General features: G+C 46.7%; 7 protein-coding genes across 9 annotated transcripts; 3 read left to right on the top strand and 4 right to left on the bottom strand.

Annotated features, from left to right (window-relative positions):
* Nucleotides 1–281: 281 nt before the first annotated feature.
* Nucleotides 282–1,353, bottom strand: PV06_04123 (uncharacterized protein). Its single transcript, XM_016404978.1, has one exon. It carries the CDS (start codon nucleotides 1,311–1,313, stop codon nucleotides 405–407), a length of 909 nt encoding a protein of 302 aa, XP_016265983.1. The 5' UTR covers nucleotides 1,314–1,353; the 3' UTR covers nucleotides 282–404.
* A 2,502-nt stretch (nucleotides 1,354–3,855) lies between these two features.
* PV06_04122 (uncharacterized protein) lies at nucleotides 3,856–5,149 on the top strand (the record flags this gene model as incomplete). Its single annotated transcript, XM_016404977.1, has 2 exons — nucleotides 3,856–4,028; nucleotides 4,054–5,149. 2 exons carry the CDS (start codon nucleotides 3,856–3,858, stop codon nucleotides 5,147–5,149), a joined length of 1,269 nt encoding a protein of 422 aa, XP_016265982.1.
* Nucleotides 5,150–5,855: 706 nt separating this feature from the next.
* Nucleotides 5,856–7,131, top strand: PV06_04121 (uncharacterized protein). The gene is made up of 3 exons (XM_016404976.1): nucleotides 5,856–6,079; nucleotides 6,154–6,318; nucleotides 6,373–7,131. The coding sequence occupies exons 1-3, from the start codon at nucleotides 5,967–5,969 to the stop codon at nucleotides 6,998–7,000; spliced, it is 906 nt and encodes a 301-aa protein (XP_016265981.1). The 5' UTR covers nucleotides 5,856–5,966; the 3' UTR covers nucleotides 7,001–7,131.
* A 420-nt stretch (nucleotides 7,132–7,551) lies between these two features.
* On the top strand, nucleotides 7,552–9,528 carry PV06_04120. Of its 3 annotated transcripts, XM_016404975.1 has the most exons (5): nucleotides 7,552–7,875; nucleotides 7,936–8,583; nucleotides 8,677–8,817; nucleotides 8,905–9,205; nucleotides 9,277–9,528. In XM_016404975.1, the coding sequence occupies exons 1-5, from the start codon at nucleotides 7,799–7,801 to the stop codon at nucleotides 9,370–9,372; spliced, it is 1,263 nt and encodes a 420-aa protein (XP_016265980.1). In that variant the 5' UTR covers nucleotides 7,552–7,798; the 3' UTR covers nucleotides 9,373–9,528. The 3 variants fall into 3 exon arrangements, with proteins under 3 accessions (XP_016265980.1, XP_016265978.1, XP_016265979.1); XM_016404973.1 differs by having other exon boundaries at nucleotides 7,552–8,583; XM_016404974.1 differs by having other exon boundaries at nucleotides 7,552–8,583; nucleotides 8,905–9,528.
* Nucleotides 9,529–12,066: 2,538 nt separating this feature from the next.
* On the bottom strand, nucleotides 12,067–14,513 carry PV06_04119 (uncharacterized protein). The gene is made up of 3 exons (XM_016404972.1): nucleotides 13,383–14,513; nucleotides 13,179–13,318; nucleotides 12,067–13,125 (listed from the first exon to the last, which is right to left on the bottom strand). Exons 1-3 carry the CDS (start codon nucleotides 14,208–14,210, stop codon nucleotides 12,177–12,179), a joined length of 1,917 nt encoding a protein of 638 aa, XP_016265977.1. The 5' UTR covers nucleotides 14,211–14,513; the 3' UTR covers nucleotides 12,067–12,176.
* A 334-nt stretch (nucleotides 14,514–14,847) lies between these two features.
* PV06_04118 (uncharacterized protein) lies at nucleotides 14,848–17,791 on the bottom strand (the record flags this gene model as incomplete). The annotated part of the gene is made up of 4 exons (XM_016404971.1): nucleotides 14,848–15,531; nucleotides 15,590–15,739; nucleotides 15,812–16,381; nucleotides 17,402–17,791. The coding sequence occupies 4 exons, from the start codon at nucleotides 17,789–17,791 to the stop codon at nucleotides 14,848–14,850; spliced, it is 1,794 nt and encodes a 597-aa protein (XP_016265976.1).
* Nucleotides 17,792–18,169: 378 nt separating this feature from the next.
* PV06_04117 (uncharacterized protein) lies at nucleotides 18,170–18,894 on the bottom strand (the record flags this gene model as incomplete). The annotated part of the gene is made up of 3 exons (XM_016404970.1): nucleotides 18,170–18,309; nucleotides 18,378–18,730; nucleotides 18,782–18,894. The coding sequence occupies 3 exons, from the start codon at nucleotides 18,892–18,894 to the stop codon at nucleotides 18,170–18,172; spliced, it is 606 nt and encodes a 201-aa protein (XP_016265975.1).
* Nucleotides 18,895–21,429: the final 2,535 nt, after the last annotated feature.

Below are 21,429 nucleotides of genomic sequence, written 5' to 3'. Positions count from 1 at the left end.
ACTATAAATAAAAAAATAATGAAATTTAATAAACTAGTAATAATATAGCTAAATATAGCACTAAAGAGTAATGTAAGAAGAGATAAGGGATAACTAAGAAAATTTAGCTATATATTAAAGATAAATATATTAAAGATAATGAACTCTGGTCTTAGCACCCATTTATATATGTATTCACTATGAATATATGCCAGAATAATGTTAGGTGTCCCTTTTAGTTTATTACGCTAGGTCTCCCCTAAGGGCTGAAGTGTGACTTTACTTATAGACTTAAATCTAGCGTCATTTTAGCCGTAGTATTACCTATTATTACAGAAGAGAGGTAAGAAGATCACACAGCACCAGAACTACTTTTCTTTTACATCCTTATCAGACGCTAAGATTTCTTCTCTGTTTAACTAGCATCACGGGGCCTGTGCCAGAAAACTCTTGAGCAGCTCAGCATACCTCTCGGGCTCTTCCAGCGCAGGAAAGTGCGCCGACTTCTCCAGCACCGCCCACTTAACTCTAGGTACTAACTCGAACCACGGTCTCATTATCACGTCGTTATTGGTATCATGCCGACCTGACAATAGCAGCACAGGCACATTAATATTTCCCGCTGTCTCAGTGGCATCATATCTTCCCATAAAGCCCGGCTTTCGAATCATGGAGAATCCTTTTCTCCCATTCGACGGCCACATTTTGGTGCTGTCTTCCCATTTTGCCGACGTCAAGACTGGAGGTAACGGATCAAGCGTGCAAAAGTGTTTCTTCACGAACCTGTCGCGTGCTTCTTGGTATACTGGATTGTCGTAATCTTCATCTGCATCCATCTGCATCACTTCATCGCTTACAGGGAGTGCTCTGAACAGCCGTTCCAACTCCTTGTTCACAATGGTTGAATTGGCCATTGAGCAAGCGATCACGAGCTTTTTGAGGCCGCGCGGTTGTCGCCCGGCGTATGTACTCGCAAGCATTCCGCCCCAGCTGTGTCCAAGGAGATAAAACCCGTCACGCAAGCCCAAGGAGTCGACCAGATTATCGAGCTCGGCGCAGAACAGGTCTAAACCCCAGAACTTTTCATCTTCAGCCTTTTCCATTATCCGAGATGAATTCCCACAGCCGATTTGGTCGTACCAAATGGTAGGTATATTGCCTGACTCGAGTGTTTCGGCAAGGTGAAAATGATCCTCGTGGCCAGCTCCGGGTCCACCGTGTAAAAAGATTAAAGGCGTTGCCCTTTTAATGTCGCCGACTGTCTTGTACCATGTGAAGCACTGCTCTTTTACGCCCGGAATTGCGAATGAGATTTCCCCCTCAGAGGATTGCATGTTGGTCCAGAACGAGGACTTCAGTAGTTTTTGATAATACACAGAACCTGGCTAGCAAGGCAGCCTTAATATAGGTTTCACTTATAGGCAGCAGAGTTATTTTATGCTGCGAATAGTAACGTCTGCCTAAATGTATGACTAATGGGCCGCATTCAAAAAATCGCCCATCGTGTTTATTAGGAAAGGATCTACTCTGGGTGGAGCCCTAAACAGCCAAAAGTAACAAGTGACAGCGCTGGTCATGCGGAAGAGTGTTGAGCATTTCGGGGAAAACATGAAGTCACTTTTTTAAGCTCAAGAGAGCTGTAATCCATACGGGGTCCTTTGTGTGCTCGATCCATCAACATGGAGTAGAAGATCCTTGGACGGCGACCTTCACCATCATGCCTTGAACTACATGGAACCCATCAAAATGAGCGAGAGCCGCCTTAATGTCTTAGCCGTAGTTGCACAATCCACCAGCATAGTTAGTCTGCTCATATGATTTGCCTGGCATGCTGCCGCCCATATATCTATCCTACAAGTTAGCACCACAGTGAAAGAGAGATATGGGTGTACTGCGACAACAACTTACGTGCTCTTAGTGGTCAAGAACAATGACTTGTCGCTTAACGTGTTAATATTCTTCTCTCCGAAGCTATATATTCAGTCTTTCCAAAGAAGCACGAGAAGTTAGCTTCACGAGAATGAAGTACTTCTGGCGCCGATACAGCGAATTAACCTAAGACGCGAGAGCCTTGATTGCACATGAACCTGTCGCGGTTGTACTTCAACCCGATCTCCAATACTACCCTCAAGCTCTTCGGCCAAGAAAGCATATCGCCGGCTGGCGAAGGTCGGTAAAGCTGCGATCATAATGGGACTGACAGGGTGACAGCCCTACCCAGAAAGAGATCGATAATGGTATCGTGGATGACTCGGGTGCATGGAAGCCTCGTCTTCTGATGAAATAACCACCTCTCAATTAACAACGGAGGCCTCGCCAAGTACAACCGTCACGTCTTCAACGCCTGCGAAATTTTCGTCCACCAGCACAGACTTACACGTCAGTATAAGCTCGTCCATAGTACAGTATCCACTTCCACTAGGAAAGGTTCTTCTTCTGGTACAGAAACTTTGACATCCACTAGGCTTATCTCTTTAATGTTAACGGTTCTAGGTCTCTCAACGTGTACAGAATTATTTATAGCTGTTAGACGGCCAAGGGCCTCCCATGCGGAGTACTCCGCCAAAACGGTCTTTATAAATGGAGGCCTATTCCTAGGCCTTAAGACGCTCTTTTATTACCCCATTTTAGTACCCATTCCTCTTTCTATTTTATCTAATAAGGCGCTCGTTATTAATGTAATCTCTAGGGCCCTATTCTCTAGGCCTGTTCATGTTACTGTCCGGGAGTTAATGCGGTAACGAGGACGGCCTTAACCGGAGGAAGAATTACGCTCCTTATTTACTATATAATAGATAGAAAACCGCCTTATAGTCATCGAGGTTAGACTCGACAATACACCATATTAGACCCCTGGCTATTCTATTACCTAGAAGATTACGCACCGCCTGACATACTATACGCCCCTTCATTTTAACGGAAGCACGTATGGCGTTATGAATAGAACGGTCTTAAATCTTTGCATCACGCTTTGCAGAAGTTTTGTGAAAATGGTGACATATAGAGTGTATCTGGGATAGATACATCAACTCTGGCTACTGGCATGTAACCTGTTGTGCTACGCTAGGCGCCAGGCATGAGGAGAAGACGGTGGGGTCAAGATTCGAATCCTATCTATCTTTTTGGCCTAGTATGGCAGCACCTGAGCGGCTCCTTTTCGCGTTGGAGGGCGAGTAAGTGAGACCTAACTTTAGGCCTAACTGGCAGGTTGGGTCCGTGCGCCGTGTGAGGGGAAAGGTGAGAAGGGAAGCAAAGAATTTCGAGCTGCTTTCCTGCTTCGTCACGACATTCACTTTATTCAGCGAACTTGACCCAACTCCTATTGGATTGAGCGCGCAGATATCCTTGTCGCTAAATGGCGTACTACGGCAAGCCATCTGATGCTTGCTATACGTGTCGAAAGAAGCGTGGCAAGGTAAGTCTCCCTGGTAACTTCCACCCCCAACGCAAAAGAGAGAGAGAGAGAGAGAGAGACAATCAGACTGGCTAAGGGGTAACCCATTAGTGCGATAGACGGAAACCCGGCTGCGGGCAGTGTGCTAGGAAGTGTATTCCTTGCCCGGGATACCAGGATCGCACTACTGTCATCTTCAGAGACCAAACCACCTCAACGGCCCAGAAAGCAAAAGCGAGAAGTGACAAGAAGTTAAAACAAGCAAGCCCTGGCACCGGAGCGAGTTCGCGGCCTGATCTGGTACGCGTGCGGACTGATGAGCCAGTTCGTCTTCCGCTTCCTTCACACTCTGGCGACGTACGAGTTAGGAGGCCTCTTTCCCCAGTAGCGACTACTGCTATCACCAACACTTATATCACAGCGACAACAAGCCATGAATGTACTCTGTTTAGAAGTACGGCGCCTACCTCTCTATCTCAAAGATGCCACAGGGTAATCAACTGGAGTATCCCGTTCCGGATAACTCTCAACGAATGCTTGTATTCACCACATCTGGCCCAAGAGCAGCTACTCAGCATATTTTGCACGGCGATATCCTCTTCGGGGCCGGTGCTAATGTTTTCTCGACAAATACCAAGCCACACTCATTGGATCTGTCAACTTTCTTCCTTATTCTGCAGCAATCTCCTCGATAACGCCGTGCGAGCAGTATCTCTGGTCCACTTGAGTCATGTTTATCAGCTGGCTTCTTTGGAGCAAGAATCGAGACACTTTTACTGCATTTCCCTACGCCTCCTTAGCGACGCTCTTTCAGACGAAATCCGGCGATCTTCCACAGAGACTTTGGGCGCAACGATTCTCTTGTCCTTCTACGAGCTATTCGCTTCTGATTCCAGCCAGTCATGGATACGACATGCAGGCGGCGCATCAACGTTAATGCGTATCCGCGGCCCGTCTAAGCACCTGTCCGGGCTAGGTCGTGATATATACCTGGCCTATCGCAGCGCCATCTATGTTGAAGCACTTCTCCGAGTGGAACCTTGTTTCCTCAGTGAGCCAGAATGGACGGAAATGGCAAAGCAAATCCATGAAGATCTACGCTACAGTGATTTAGTAGGTGCAAAGCGTATAGAGCTCTTTGATACAGCCGAGGAGTTCTATATGGAGATTATCCTTATCCCCCGAGTTTGCTATGATGCTTCCCGATTCTTCCAGAGGCGACAGAATTTGACCGCCGACGAATTCCGAGCCTACAGAATCTCTATTATTGACCGATGTCGAGGTCATCGGGCAAAGCTACAGTCAATCAATCTAAGATTTAGAGCTGCTATTCAACGACTGGAGGTGGACGATGTTACTATCTTTCAGACCCCTGATCCTGTGTTTCCCATGCAATATTCCTATATTAGTGAGTCTATTGCGATGGTTTACTTGGCGCACCTTTCGACAACGATTCTCCTCAACCGGATCGTGAATGATTTCGAGTCTATGGTAGCTTTACATCAAAAGGATTCCCATCTCGCTGAGAATAGGGAGATCGCCAGGGAGATCTGTCGAACGGCTTCATTCATGTTGGCCTCATCTGTTTTTGGGCGTTTTTGCCTCGCCTGGGCTCTACAGCTCTGCTTGGTGGCACTCGAACCAGGGGAAGAAAGAGCTTGGGTGGAGAGAAAACTATCCGAAATTGGAAATACTCACACGGCCATCGCAACCGATGTATCAAATCATGAACCTCAGAGCCCAGTGAAAGAATTGGCTGTCGTCGATCCTTGCTAAGATACCATAGTACCCCTCGAAGGTCTCACTACCCTTCAGATAATCCCCATCTACTTCAAGGACATGCTCGAACGGAAATTTCTTAGGCTGTAATTGGCTACCCACAGTACGGTACAACGGCCTACGTGTTCAATTCGTGGTATGTAGTGAATGTAACACTTGGACTCGCTCTGACGTTGATCGGAAACGATTCTCTTACGTCTGAAAACCCAAGGGGAAACGATGATAAGGATATCTCCGAGCTGAATGAGCTCTCCTGTCCCGATCGGAGAGGCATTTTCAGGAACAGCGGCGTGAATTGTTAATAAGCATCTGAGCAAGTTTAAGTTTTTCCAGCGCTACCGCATTGCCCTCAATTGGGTATTCTCATTATATTCCCGGAATGGGACTAGTCCGCGACACAGGGCTAATCAAAGCTATAGATTAAACCAAACTTCGGAGTTCAGCTAATCTAAACATGGAGGGCAGGTCGAATTCGGGCTGTTCATCTGCTTTCATAGCCTCACCAGCACATGATCCACAACGTACTTCAGCTGATGGCTACAGCGCAGATCCGTCGAAATCTCTACAGACCTAGTCACTTTTGGTCGTAAACGCGCTTTCACTGTCTAGCAGGTCCACATGGCTTGGGTTTTGGAGCCTTGGTGATGTGCGTAATTGTTGCCCTTGATTTAGACCAGCAATTATATAGCCGCCGGGGTGCCGAGACGACTGCTCTATATATTTGGGGCAAGACGCAATTGAGCCATCACTAAACAACAACATCTGAAAATAAACCTGCACCTGAGATCCTATTCTACAGCCACAGTACTTCGCGATGCATTTCGGATCGGATTATGTCGTTGCGGCGGCGGAGTTGGGGGTCTATATACCTTGCATTATGCTCGCCTGTCTTGTTTGTGCCCGGCATGGGTTCAGCCGCAGTTCAGGGTTCGTATATTCCCTTGTCTTCTATTCTATCTCTTATACCCTCGGTAGTTCCTAAGGACTAACTTTGTGCACAGCTGGTATTATACCTTTACACTATGTCTTATACGTATCGCCGGAGCTGTCTGTCAGCTCTTGACCCTGACCGACCATTCGATCGGCCTTCTGGAAGCAGTCCTCGTCTTGGCGCATATCGGCCTAAGTTCTCTTATATTATCGACTTTGGGAATGCTGTCACGAATGTGGGAAAACATTAGATTCGTTGTTCCTAACAGCGTTGCTAACCTGAACCACAGAGCCGACTGGATAAATGGACGATGCTCTTCTCCACCACTTTCAATGCGGTACTTCCGCCTGGCACAGCTTGTCGTCGTCGTGGGTATCATCCTTGGCATTATCGGAGCCATACAAAGTAGCGATAGCAGCAAGCGTGCCGCCGACGGGTCACCTGCAGCATTGTCCAAGGTCGCCGTTGTCTGCTATGTGGCAGGATATGCAATGCTAGTCTTTTTGACCGCTAGAGCTCTGGCATCTAGAAGCCTTGTCCCTAACAAAGAACTGCTGTTGGTGGCTGCAGTCTGTGTAACGATGCCGCTCGTCTTTATCCGACTGATATATCAGGTATTGTTGGTTTTTGTGCACCGAGGCGACTTCAAACGGATTAACGCCCCTGTTGTACCCTTGGTCCTCATGTCTGTCGTCGAAGAGTTCTTGACAGTGTTTATCTACCTCTTTGTAGGCATGAGGCTCGGCAAGCTCGACGGATTAGAACAAGGACCCATCTCGTCGCGCCCTTGGAGAATCCGAGGCAAGACCAAGAGGAGAGGAAGACGCCGGGGACGCGACGCGGAGTATCAGTATCCTATTGTCCATGGCTACCAGGCGCCTATGCCGATGGAGTATGAGATGGGCCGAATTCCTTAAAATGAGAGAGCAGGGCTCATGACATAGACAAGAGCCAATACGTGACTGAGTTTGATTTGAGGTGGTTCAAATTTTGCGTCTGCATTATTAGTTCTCGCTTAAACAGAAAATACCATGATGGTCACCGCGTGTACAGCTGAACCTATCTTGTTTCAGGTATCTTAACGCTCAAAGGTCGACCACATGGCTCGTGTCATCGCAAAGGCCTAACATCTCGAGAAGCAAAGAGTGGAAGGAGCCTCCTAAGCGTAGGTAAAACGAACCGATTTCCAGTAGTCTTTTCACTCGTTACCTACTCTGTACTTTGCAGTAAAAAGTACCCATCAATTCCACAAGGGACAACAATAGCAGGGAAGAGCAGGATTGATGGCTGGTTTCTATTCTAGATACGGATTAGTTCTCATGCGGTTTTAGCTTTTTGATCGGCGGCGCTTTAATTGAGCTTCCGACTCGTGGGCATTGCCCAAACAGGTAATTCAATTCGAACCAGGATACTTCAATCCCCTTTGGCCAGATACTTACATAGCTACCCACAAGTCACAGCCAGGGACGTTTGTGTCGTCATGGACCACCAGGTTAGACCAGACTAGGGCTCACCACTGTAGTGACACAAAGCCCTCGGCTGTACGTTATAGATGTGGACGGCGGCATGGATATATAACCGCCGTGCCCCTGCGGCATTTTCTTCCAGAATCCTGGGTGGCTCGTGAGATCTCTTCTGAACAATTCCCTGCTACTTGAGCTGCAATATCACCTTTTAACATCTCGCAGTCCACGCTCTCGACAGGTTTTGGCTTTATGGAATTGATCCGGACACCCATGGGTTCAACGTCCCGAGGCCCAACCCTCAACAATGGGTTAAATGGAGGAAACCGGTCAGTTTTGGTGTCTAATATGTCGCCTGACGACATACAGACCTCTTATGGAAGCTCTAGGTCACATAACCATAGGGGCGAAGTACACGACCAACTTTTAACTTCAAGGGCTGTATCGTCTGCTTGTAGTAACAGATACGACGAGGGCCAGTACCAACGAGGCCAATACAGCATCAGGTACGAAGACAAGGGACACCCGAACTACCGACGATATTCAGCCTCGGAGGAGCGCACTTTGACGACAGAGGTCTCTCCTTTCAGTAACAAGCACAACGAGGAACATCGAGACAAGGAAATCGACTCTCCTCCCTTGTACACCTCTTATCCAATGGGACCACCCCCGCTGCCAGCCAGTTATCATGCCCAGAATGAGGATAGCCACAGTTTCAGAAGTGACAATGCTAAATATCGAGACGAGTATCACCAAAGAGCTCTAGAGTCGCAGTTAAGAGCTATTAACCAGCCCTCTTCCAGGTCAGAATCAGGATTTGGGGCCGCCCTCGATAGACCTTTCCGTGTGCTTGCTCTTCCACAGATAGACTACCGGGACGGATCGCCCTTTCTGCGAGCATACAGCCACGAGCTTCAGTTGTATGGAGTCTCGGAGCATGTTTTTTTCGAAGCCTTGGACGCGATTAATGTAGCTCGCGTTCCTAACCCAGAGAATCAAGTCTTCCAGACAGGAGCCAATATTGCTAAATTATTTATGTAAGTTCTAAATGTATTTGTTCCCTTGCTAAAGTGTCTTTCGGGCCACTCATTTCCATTTTGAAAGCGCGGTATTGACTTCAGTTTCTTTAGACCTGGAGGCGCCAAGCTTGGTCTCATGGCTGGTCAGCTAGGTGTTGGGCTAGCAACCCGCATTGGCCACTCATCCCTGGTGGATAGAGTCCTTTTAAAGATCAACCTAGAGATCTTTATACCCAATACTCTCGAAATTTGGTTGGTATACTCTCTACGAACGCTTAATTACTATCCCATTACTTGAGAATATCAGCAGGTTCAGTCCGCTAACGTAATGGTGAACAGTATTTGCACCGCTAAAGAGGTCAACGCTGAGGTCGGCCTCTCCCCGAACGAGCCACGGAGAGATTTCGTATCTGGCCTTTCTCCGCAAGACAAAGTCACTACGTATGGCGACCTTGTTGCCTCCTTGACTAGAGTTCTTCCGCCTGCTGAGAATATAGGTCGACAGGACTCAATTGCTGGTCTTGGGAACTTCTTGAATGGCCGCAGAACGAGGAAGAAGGTGGCAAAGGCAGAGAGACGCGACGCCTGGAAGAGGGGGGAGAACAAGAGGATGAGCCAGCTTGAGTCCTCGCTCCAGTGGGTAAGTAGCATAAGGAGCCATTTTCCCTTTCTTCTTTATGCCTTGTAGCCGGGCTTACAAGGTATTCGCAGCTCATGGTAAGACGTGCATCACCTGGCACCGTGGAACAATGGCAGATGATGCTGAGGCAAAGAAACCAAGATTTGAACAATGGTCAAGTACATTAATAGATGTCTCCACGAGTGAACCCTGTAACCCCTGAGACTTCGACAACGTAAAGGCCTAAGCAAGGTCAAAATGCTTGGGGCTCCATGAGTCATTCACGATAGGAGATCAGTAAATTGATATCTCCGCCTTGTATAATTTGTAACTCCGCTCTTACGGGTTCATGAATTTGCTCACAGTAAACAATGAGCAAGTTATATATAACCTACCTAATACTAGGGAATACTTTATTAAGTGAATATTAAGTTGAAAATGTTTTATATAAAACCCTGAACCTTAGCGCGGTTATTCTGTAGAATAGAGATTACAGGAGTTAAAGGTAAAGAGACCCTAGTCCTTATTCGTTACGAGCCCTAGGCCGCTAGTACAGTAATGCTAGCTATTTTAGAGGTAAATAGGGAAGGTTAGAAGTCATGGTCTACGGGTAAGTAAGAAGATAGATATCGACCAGGCAGTATATTCTTTACATATGGCTATTTAATAGGTATAGATAGCTTACTAACTAGGTTAGGATAATTAATAAGGATATAGCTTAAGGATATAGCTTAAGGAGTTATAAATAGAATAGTGTTTAGTAAACCTTCCTAGTAACTCTCTCACGTGGTTTTAATTCATTTCTTATAACACTAAATAGAATCTTAATCTATACCCGTTAAATATCTTAATTCCTAGTTCTATAGTAAAAACTATAGAAGTTAAAAGAGAGTATTATAACTATTCTAGACCCTTAGAGACAAGAAGAAAACTATTTTATTTTTAGAGTTAATAAGTTAATAAGAGAGTAAAGAGATATTAGATCTTAGAACTAATAGTTAAGCTAGTATTATAAGGGCTAAAGTGAAACCATTAAAGAGACTTACTAGAAAGGTTTACTAAACACTATTTTATTTATAGCTCCTTAATTTATATTCTTATTAACTACTTTAACTTAGTTAGTAAGCTATCTATACTTATTAAATAGCTATATATAGAGAATATATTACCTAGTTAATATTTATCTTCTTACTTACTTATAAACTATAATAACTAGACCCTTTATAAGGACTTAGTAATAAAGTCTCTCTAGTTATTAAATAAGCTAAGTTATAATGATATTATTATAACCTTTATACTCACACTAAATATCTTTAAGGAACTTCGCCACCTAAAACGCTTATTTTTACTCATTTTATAGTATCTATTTTACTTATTTTATAACTATTAATTCACTCCTTACACTATATTATATTAATAATAATATATTAGCTATTTTATTAATGATTAATAAAGCGCTTATTATAATTATTATAGTTTATAGAGAAAGACTAACTTATAGCCTATAATATAGTAGCGAAAAAGGCCTTAATTAAATAAAGAATAGTTACTTCTTTTATCTATATATATTATAGTCCTTAACCTCCTAAATATTAAGGTTAAACTTATTAGTGCATTCTATTTAACTCTTATTATTTAAGCGTTATATATTACTAGTTATCACTAATTATAGAACTAATCTTAGAATAAGGTGTAAAATGCTAAGTAGATATTAGACTAAAGCTATAATAATATATAAGAGTGTGAGTAGAAGAGTGAGAAGAAAGTAAGAAGGGGTACCTACTCTTTAAAAGCGGTATTGCCTACGTGAGTAAGCTAAGAGCTTGGAGTAGTTTGACCATTATGTTACGAATCAAGCCTCTTATGAGGCCGCAGATAAAGCTGTGACAACAGCCACTTAGCGTTATTACGTTCGGGGCACGTGAGGAGAAGGAGGAACTTAGTCACGTGACATGGAAGGCTCTTGAGGGCTCTACAGGCGGTCAGCACAGAGCCCACAGAGCTAAGGGATCTCATGGCTCTTAAGGCTTCTATGACGGAGCCCACGAAGCTAAGGAGAGCTAGGGAATATAGTAACTATATATACACAGTCATTACATAGCATTATCACGTGGTTAACTTCGTTCACGATCATACCTATACGTTTTAGTCATGATCAGTTCACTCTTATACTCGCTTAAGTACCGCGCTCTTAGTGACCTCGCCTCTTATACTTCCTACCTATTAAGACTATATGTCTTATAATACCCAGTGTGGAGCGAAATATAACATTAGTCTTAAGGGTCTTTAATATGGGTTAGAAAGTCATGAATATATATATACACACGGTTAAGAATGTGGCGTAAGACATAGAGAGAGAGAGAGAGAGGGTAGAATCCTGTACAGGCATTAGGATAATATAAAGAGAAAATAGTTATACGTTAAATCGTTAAAAGCGGCGAGGGAAGAGTGCAGCTAGTTAGTGCAGAGAGATCGTAAAAGTGGCTACAGACGTCATCACGAAACGGCATTCTCTACCCTAGGACATAGACTTAGGGAATAGTATATAATTTTTAATAAAAATTAGAAATATTTTTATATAAGAAAGCTACTTTAACTCTATTTAAAGCTCTTCATAGTATTACTTAGTATTACTTATTCTAATTATTACTACTTATAACTAACCGTAGTTAATTACCCCTAGTTATATTATGTGACCCCTAGTTTAGCTACCCTGAGCTTCCCTTAGTATTCCTGCCTTATGGGGTTAACAGCTGTCGTCACAGCTTTGTCTACGGCCTATAGGCCAGGCCTATTCGTAACACAAGGCTGATAATCACTACAGATATCCAGATCATGAAGAAACCACTTCCTTGTCCGGCTTTGCTTACTGCATTTGTGGCGGACAAGGCGGGCTGGGGTCCTGAATTTCAAGCAATTATATATCTCCATCTAGCTATTGAAGTTCTAAAGGTGGTTTATGCGGAATTCAACAAGCAGCTTGAAGAGATGCTCAGGGATCTCTCTGTAACGCCTTTCCAATGGTTGCGTTCCACTCGGCGTAACTCAGGTTCGGGTTAAGCACCAACTTGAGATCAACATCCACATGACCGGGATAATCTGGTGCTGAGACACCGTCCCAGCAGTACCGGTCGAAACACCGTTGGCACTGAGCTGTACGCTGCATCGGCGGATAGACTTTAGCCAGGCTCCGATCAATCGCCGCACACGCAAGGCACGCTGACCACTCGGGATCCAGAGCTCCAGCTGCTTGGGTGATTTCGTTAAAGGTGTTGTTCCAGATGTCGTGGGCACGGGGGATCGGGGTCTGGTTCTGAAAGAAGGTGATGTTGCTATAGGAGCTGTAGGGTGCGTTGGGAAACCAGGCGATGATGGGTGCGCGGGTGTCGTTGGTGCTGGTAAGGTGGGCGTCACAGCCGAAAAAGACTGGCTTGGTGGTGTAGTTGCGGGCAATGAAGGTGGCGGCGGTGGGCACAATGGGGAAGGGAATGTTGTGCTCCTCGAAGTATCGATACGCTTGGTACATGTTGGTTCCATTCTCCCAGCCGTTCGGGTAAGCATCGGTGTTGTCATCCCAGGCAATGATGAAGGAGGCATTGCGGGCCAGCTGGCCAGCAAGTGGGAGAGAAGTAGCGACTTCGGTTGCATCCACAAGCTTCAGTTGGTCGTCAGATGGGTCGTTTGACCGGCCTCGGAAGGGATTAGGAACCCTCGCGTAGGTGTAGCCGTTGAGATCCAGTCCGAAATATTTTTCAAAGGGCTCGGCGAGTCCCTCGACCTCTTCAGATGGAAAGACGGGCTCTAATCTCTTGCGGAGTGTGTACGTCCCTTCTGGTGTTCTCTTCACTTCTGAACGCTTGGGAAACTGGCCGAGAGTGTTGTTTGAGTGGTTTTCAAGCCACCAGTATTCATAAGCGTCGGCTGAGGCACCGATTACCCAACTGAAGACCAATGTTAGCCATTATACGAAGGAATTGACTGTTTCTGGGCGTACTTAAGCCGGTCGAACCCCTTGACACAGACCGAGCTGTTGGCCGGTTTCCCATTCATCATGGTGGTGCCTAGGTATTCCATGTTGGCAAAGGAGTCGGCAGGTTCAACCCAGGAGCCAAACTCGTACGGTGTCATTTCGTACTGGAAGAGAATTAGTATCATTTCATTGAAAACCTTATCAATCGAGAGCTATAGGAACACATACAATTGGAGTTCGATTAGTCGGTACCAGGAGGCCGAGTTGATTTGGATCCTTATTCGTAACCGCCGCGATCTGAATAATTGGCAGGGGCATCTCGTAGTTTCTGAACTTCTCAAGGTTCTTAATGTTTGACAACGTGACGTTGAGACCACCTCTAGGTCCTGGGATAAACTCGTAGCCGTTGATCCTTCCAAGGAGATCGGCCACACTGACGTTGAACCCAGCTTCCGCCTTGGTAGCAATATCGAGGACAATCGACTCGATGGTCGCCGCGTGCGTGCCATTGGTAGTGGCGGTGAATCGGTCAATTTGAGGCTGCCAGTAGTCCAAGAGGTCATCTGACATGGGAAACTCTGCCGCCGTATATGAAGATACCACCCAACTACCGCCAGACTGACCGGACAAGAGTGTCAGAGCTTGTAGCAGGCCGCCTGTACCTGCAGCATTAGAGGTCTTCTCACGCCCGTCTAGAGCCCGAATGACTCCTGCACCCATAATGGCGGATGCATAGCCGCCGCCAGAGATAGCCAGCCCAATTGTAGGCACTGCCTCATAGTGAGAGGAGTGGTTGAGGTTGGAAATATAGTGGTCAATATCGAAGTCTGACATGTTGGCATTGGACAGGTATTTGGACAATGCGCCAGCGACAACCCTCTTGCGGTTGTGGACCCATGTCTGCTCATCCGGGTTGAGACCTTCGGACGCAGGTCTGGTAAAAGTTGTGTTGTGAGGGCAGTTGACATATACTGGAGCATAACTCTCACTCAGGTTCTGAGCGATAATAGGCAATGCAGAGATTGCTAACAAGGGTAAGATATCGGAGTGTCTCATGATTTCGAGGAGCTGGATACACGACCTGTGTCCAAGGCTGTATATTAGGAAGAATATGGGCAGCTCCCCTGAGCGTTGTTGCCGACATTATATAGTTATGGTCTCCCTCTTTCAGTAGCGAAAAGAATTGAGCCATCATCCATATGAAGATGACGGCATTCGTCATCAAATCTCTCAGCCACGCCATTCTGGTCTAATATAAATACTGATCAAAGTTTATTGAATGGACATCTCATACCAATATAGGACGATGGATCACACTAGGAGATCTCGTTTTCGGTCCCAGCGATTGTAACATCCAAGTATCGGGCGGTCAAACGGCCGAGAGAGGAGAAACTCAGCTATGTACTCTTTATTGTCTCTGACATGTCCCGCATAAACTTTCTAGCTAGCTTCGGCCTAAACCGATCCTGGAAGCATTTCCCGCCATACCACCCAGGGTGTGCCCGTGCTTAACTGAGATCTGCGGAGTATGCTTTAGGCCTTACCTGCGTATGAGACCAGACTGAACAGCGTTGCACAAGACAAAACCATGACGGAAGCTGACCTTTGATGCCGTGGCGTCGAGATTTCAAGCCTTCCGTACGCTGCTGCACTAGAGCTCAGGTGCAAGATTGTGACTTCGGGCCGCATCACCTCAAGGCCAAGTTCCCAGAAAGTTGTCGATTCGACGCTTGTATGTTCCTCCAAACGCTGATTGAAGCAGTTTCCGTTCTTCGGAAGACTGTCCTGGGGTGTCATATCGATCAAGAAAGCGGGCGATAGTGATGGCTGGAAAAGCAGTCATATTGATGAAGAATTCGCCCAGATTGCTCTTTGCAAAATACGGGAGCAGGAGCGCAATTCTGCGACAATACTGCCGCGGCTCAACTCGTTCTGGAAGGTCGGTTCCGGTTGGATTGATTTTGCCGAGTTGATACATGTGTTGATATAGCAACAAACAGACTGTCCAATATATCAGCCCCAGATGGGCCATGGCAAAATCTTCAGAAGTAGGTATGGTAGTCGCTTGGGGCTCACCGGAGACCTCATTGGCGACGAAGTTGACTGTGGTAAGTCCTGATGTGTTAGACCACCGTTGCAGCTGGGCATCCAGAATCCAGCACCTTTCTTCCAGCTGCTGATGCCCAGACACTTGGTTGTCTACTTTCTTGGGCGTAGAGTCCGTAAGCGCGTCGAAATCTTCCATGATAGCTGGAATATCGACGAGCACATCTATAAGCTCATTTTTGGTATCCTTGGGCTTCAGTAACCAAGGAGTTGTCTTCCATTCAAGAGAAGCAAAAGTGGATCGTTTACGATGGCGAAGATCAGGATACGTCTATTTGCGTCATTAGTGGCAGGTCGGTGAGGGAGTGGAGGAATGGTATTTGCCTCACCAAATGAAGGCGACTATCAATGAGCAGTTGATGAGAGTATCCATCTGTGAAACTATTGGGATTTCTTGCTGTAAGGATAGCCTTTTCTCCCAGGGCGTGTCGGTTCCACCTCTGGCCCGAAGAGAAGGCCGAATGTCGACTTCTGGCTCCCTGTAGCAACTAAATGAGAGAAGTTTTAGACTCTGTCTGGCAAGATTACTAGAAAGAACAGGCTCAACATACCTCGTATTGAGCAAGTAAAATCGAGGTAGCAAGGAGTTCATCACCATTCGTATCGTTCATCGCGGGAAGCGATCGAGCCAGGATTTCCAATGACCTGCCGTACACATGCCATGCTTGTACAACTATGAACCCCTGCCCACTCTGGTCGCCCAGTAAGCTCAAGGCGTTTGCAACGACGGCAAGGCGCACAAGACTATGCCGCTCACACAGGCCTTGCACAATTCTCGTCCAACCAGCTGTAGAGTAGTTTGAAGCGCTCTTTGGAAACTCACGGCTGTTTGGGAGCAAAGAGGTCCAAAAGTTGTCAAGGCATTGGCATTGGAAGGCAACAGAGCCCAGCGATTGCTCAAGCTCAGAAATAATAGATGATACCATTGAAGATGTTGTCTTGGGCGAAACAGGGAAGGCGCCTGATTCAGTTCGAGGCGGCGCCGCATACGATTCAGGTATAAAACGTTGAGTTTGAGCACTTGCATCTGCATGCTTCTGGCTCGTATGGACGAAAATACGGGGCTGGATGTAGCCTTCACAACGAACATCGGCTTTTATACACTGTCCACAGCTTGGTCTCTGTTGGTCACACTGTAACTCGGAATTAGAAAGTTAGCTGGCAGCTCTAGCGGGATAGCGAGAGGTACACACATCCAGTGATAAGGGCGGGGCATTACTTACACCCTTCTTGCGGGTTTTGCAAGTCCAGCAAGCCTTCGATCGTCCTGGCACACCCACCATTGTTCCTCCTGGTTACTCTTCTTGGGGGATGAAGCACGAGCAACAGCCAAGAGCTCGTTCGGGACACATGCAATCTAGAAATTGAGGCCAAATCAGCAATTACATACACACTTTTCTAACATCTTCGTGTTCAGCTAGCTCTTACTCTATTGGAGATTTCGACGCCCTCATTCGCAACCTACTTCCGAAAGCTTGACATCGATATAAATAAACCTTTTGAGCACATCCGTCAACTCGTTGTGAAGTAGGTGATATGTGGAATGGTAAGAAGCAGCATTACAGTAAGTCATCATGCTGAGATGTTAGTGCCCATACAAATTGATTTGGATACAGAAGTGTCCGGCTTACAGGGCTGACGAAAAGACTAATAACCGTATTACGTAAAAATGGCTAGCTAGTTTAGGCAGCTATCGCGAAGGCACTAAGTTTAGATGTCAAGGGCACCTTAGGGGCGCATGCAGTGGGTGCCCTAGGTTGATCGTTAAATTGCAGAATGGGAAATGGAAGTTGCTTTGAGTCACAAAAATTGGACTTCTGCTTAATCGTCGAGACCTGAACCGGTCAGGACGGCCAAGATCTTAGCACGCTTCGGTTATCTTGGCTAGCCACAACGGATCTTCAGAGGAGTTCGAGGTCCATATAGCAATATCCTTTCTGGAGGATAGGATAGAGTAGTCGATAAGTGTATATATCCTATTGGTATCAACAGCGGAAATGTTGATGCCTTCATAAGAGTCGTCGATGAGCAGCTTGTATCAGTGCATGTTGACAGAAATCATCCAACTGAAGAATCTAGACACAAGAAAATTAGCGAGGATTAGCGGAACGTGTGTTCCGTATTTGAAGGGAAAAGCTTACCATTGTAGCCGAATTTGGCCAGTACCGTGCTTTTCGCTGGAGAAAAGACAAAGCAAATTTCAGATCCTTAAAGGCCTGGTCGCGGACAGCCTGGTTATCTGAGTGTCTGTACACGGCATGGATGGTGGCGCAGAATAGACAGGCGTAGCTCAGAAAGGAGGAAACAGTCTTGCATCCTGCCTCCAATGCCGACTTGAGGACTCGGTTGAATTCTGTTGCATGATACAGGCCGCTCTGCAGCGCGTTGATGACAAAGCCGACGGGAAGTCTTGTGGTCGTGTTAGACATCATTTGACGCAAAAGGAAGTCGTGATTGAGGATGCAGTAGCACAAGTGGTGAAGAGCCTGTGACACGACAACTTGCTCGACTGAGCTTAAACCGGGGTCCATGGCGTTCTTGAAGCTGCTCGTGAATTCTCGCACTGGTTGGTGCCAGTTGACATGGCTTTCGAGATAGATCAAGGAAGAGTTGATGGAGGTGTACTGTGAGCTGACGTCCCAAGGAGGGAGGGCGTGGCTATTACGGCGAGCTTGGATTGCACACTGTGAGCATCGGCTGAGGGTTGCTGAGATGATGATGACTCGCGAAAATGGGGATGGTTCAGAACACTAAGGGACCCGGTTCGTCAGGTATGCTTCCACTTTGTCAGTCTCTTCCCATTGGTTTTGTAGGAAGGCAGTTTCGGTGCAGGGAATCTGCACGAGGACGTTTCCGTCTGTAAATACAGGAGGGCGGGCTCTTCCACATGTCATGAGCTTGTCCAGAAGCTAAATCGACCAGAATGCACGACGACTTTCTTCCTGCTCCGAAAATGCGAGTGACGAAGCTGGTTCAAACATAAGACGTAGATCCTGGGCAAATTTAGCGGCTATGCCGATCTTGACCCAGGCTTTGCGCTGCCTTCCCTCTGAAGATTTGGATTAATACTCATCGCGAACGTTGATTCGGGCGTCCTTGATTGGGTGATATACGCACCAACAAACTCATAGATAGCTAGGAGGGTAATTGCTTGTACGACCCCTACGTTGCAATCATCGTCCCCGTCTACAAACCTAGAAGAGAGTATTCTCCAGGAATTGTTGGCGAAGATATCCGCCGTGACCTTGCGCTTGTTTGTGAAGAACAAGTTATCTTCGAAGTACGGGTCAGTCGAAAAGCGCAGACTGCTGGCAATAACAGCCTGCAAAAGGTAGTCAGGCATGGTACCGTTAGCAACCTTGCGGCGGAACGTTTCCTCATGGAAGAATGAATATGGCTGATTATGTGAGTACCGAAAGTAATCACTGAGTAACCGGTCAATAGAGTCTTTAGGGAGATCATTGAAGCCTCTACGTTCTTGTCAGTTCCCTTTGTGTATTCGCAAATCTGAGAATACGCACATTGTTGGCCTTGACTCAAGGCCGGGGAGCATTGCGTCGGTCTGAGAGCCGACGTTGTAACCAAAGGAAAAGTTTTGGAGTATTGGAGTGTCGGGAGGATAGCTCGGAGGCATGCTGGGCATCATGAATGTTTGAGATGGATCCTGAAATGAAAAACTCTCCGACGGGTTTGGCTGGCTCCTCGAGAGCTCGTTCAACTTGTATTCAATCTGTGAGAGTCGTGCTGCCAAGTCGCTCTTTTCAGACCACAGGCGTTAATGACATGCACAAGGAAAAATGAGATTGGCCTAAGACCCTTCCGCAAACTCACCGAACTATTCACTGTAACCAGTGCGTTATACGATAACGGTAGAGAGTCGCCTGAAGGGACATCATCGTCGTATTTGCAAGGCTGGCTCAGTCGCTGGCAGAAGCTGCATATTGGTCTCTCACCAGGAGACCGGGTTTTCTTCCGTCTGCAAACCAAGCATGGTAAGCGGCTGTGGGTGCACATTCGAGATGAGAATCGCAAGAAATAGATTATTTTACTTACCGGCAGTTGGAACATGCTTGTCGCGCTCGCTTTATGCCTCGTGGCCAGTTATCTGTCATTTTGGTGCAAGAGACCGGATCTGTGTGTGGACATTCAGGGTTGACTGTCTGCAACTGCTTTCCGCGCACAACGGACCAATATATGGGCTTGCGTCTGGGCATATTGGCGAAATCTTGGGGCTTGCGGGGTTCAGGGATCACCCCATGCTACCTGATGGGGGACTTGCCATAGTACTGTGCTCAGGCCAACGACTACGAGAGGTGCTAGGTTAGCGGAAAACACTGCGGCACCGGACCCGAGGTCACTGATCGAACATACATATGACCTTCATCGCCTCAGAACCACATGAGAGAGTTAGAATATAGTGGCACTCACTACCATGAACATCGTTTGTTGAAAGTGATGTCAGAATATGGTTTCTGGGCCACACCTTCTGTAGAATCACCAACTTCGGAAACGCCAAACTATGAAAAGTACATAAAGGGAAACCCCAGGGTCAATTTGCAGCAGTTGAATTCTTCTTAGCAGTAGCCCTTCGGTAAGCCTTCGGTACGCTCTTCGCTAGACGTGCCGATTTCCCAGGGCCTGGTTTGGAGGTATTTCCATGAGTGTACGTAGCATTTCGGCTTCGCTTCATTTTCTGCCGATTAGAAAACTTCAACAGAATAAAATCCATCGTACTTCGCTGCCCAGGTCATTAAATCTATGCATCACACAGAAGAGTTTCAGGCGTGGCGCGTATGTAGGCATATAGGTATAACCATCAAATTTATTCTCTTGCTATCCCGTCCGCACATTGCAATCTACCGTTCAACCTATTCCCAGAGGGATCGCGTATTCGAGGATTCTACAGTGGATGGACTCGCGCGGAGAGGCAAGAAGATCTATCCGATATTGGTTACTTTAGATGCCATTAGCTTTCAAGAAATCTGTCCAGATACCGAAAGCCACTGTGGCATTGAGCTGGAAAGTAGTCGTGTTAGTCAATTTCCATCCCAAGGCAGCCGCGCTGTCTTCAGTCATAAACGTGCTGAGAAACTCTTACGGCAAAGTTAATGGCATGGCCACTATTTGGTTGAACATGAGTGACCAGATTCTTGGATGCTGGAAACGTATCGGCTACCTTTTGGTCCAAAACATTGACGCAGTTTCCGCCGCAGGCAATAAAATCGAATTCACCACTAGAAGCAATACATTAGAAGACAGGATGCATATGAATCGCAGCAGCATGTCGCTACTGACCTGGTTACCTACAAGACGTTAGACACGGCGTTCCCCATATCAAGATCAGTAACTCACCAAAACTGGTCCAGCAAAGACCGGAGCCGAGAGGTTTACACGTTGGATAGTCAAGTTCTCAAGGACAGCAGCTGGCTGCTTGTTGTCCTCGGTCCATTGTACCGCCTCTCGGTCATAGAAGGGTGCCTTGAAAAAGCTAGATTGCTTTTCAGTCTCTCGAGCTTTACACTCCGTCGAAGCACGAGGCTAGGGGAACCTTACCTTTCGATATTAGAATAGATATCTACCCACACTGTCCATCCACCATCGAGAGTAGACCACTTGTTCGATTTGTCCAGGTTCGCTAGTCGGGATTGCTTGGCTTGGTCGGCGACTCCCTTAGTGGTGATGTTGTAGGCAATGCCCGTTAAAATTGCCGCATCGACTAATTCTGGTCCCGAGTTCAGCGCAGCGTTTGAATACACGCTACCCATGCTGTGGCCCACGAGTGCGATCTTGGAGGCCGGAGCTCCGAACTTGTCGCTCCGCAGAAGCTTGGAGATCTCTTGGATGAGAGCAGTGTGGATGCTTGCTTGCGTGGTATAGCCGGACATGCTACACGAGCATTGTCAGTTGGAAATGTTTCGTCAACGGTCGCAACGACGGACATACCTCTGCGATTTGCCCAGACCCAACCGATCGTAGTAAAAGACCGAGTATCCTTGTCCGATGGCAAAATCTACAAAGCTATAGTTCCCCGGCTCGTAGGAAGGATGCCAGTATCTATCAAACAGGTTAGCCTCGGCTGCCATATTCGAGTGCGTAGCGTACGATCGGTCATATCCACCACCGTGGGTTGCCAGCAAGACCGTTCCATTTCCTCCTTGACTTGGGCTGC

Source organism: Exophiala oligosperma (genome assembly GCF_000835515.1).
Source record: "Exophiala oligosperma strain CBS 72588 unplaced genomic scaffold supercont1.3, whole genome shotgun sequence".
Taxonomy (NCBI): domain Eukaryota; kingdom Fungi; phylum Ascomycota; class Eurotiomycetes; order Chaetothyriales; family Herpotrichiellaceae; genus Exophiala; species Exophiala oligosperma.
Note: the sequence above shows the minus strand (reverse complement) of the source record. Positions and strands in the feature narration are given on the sequence as shown.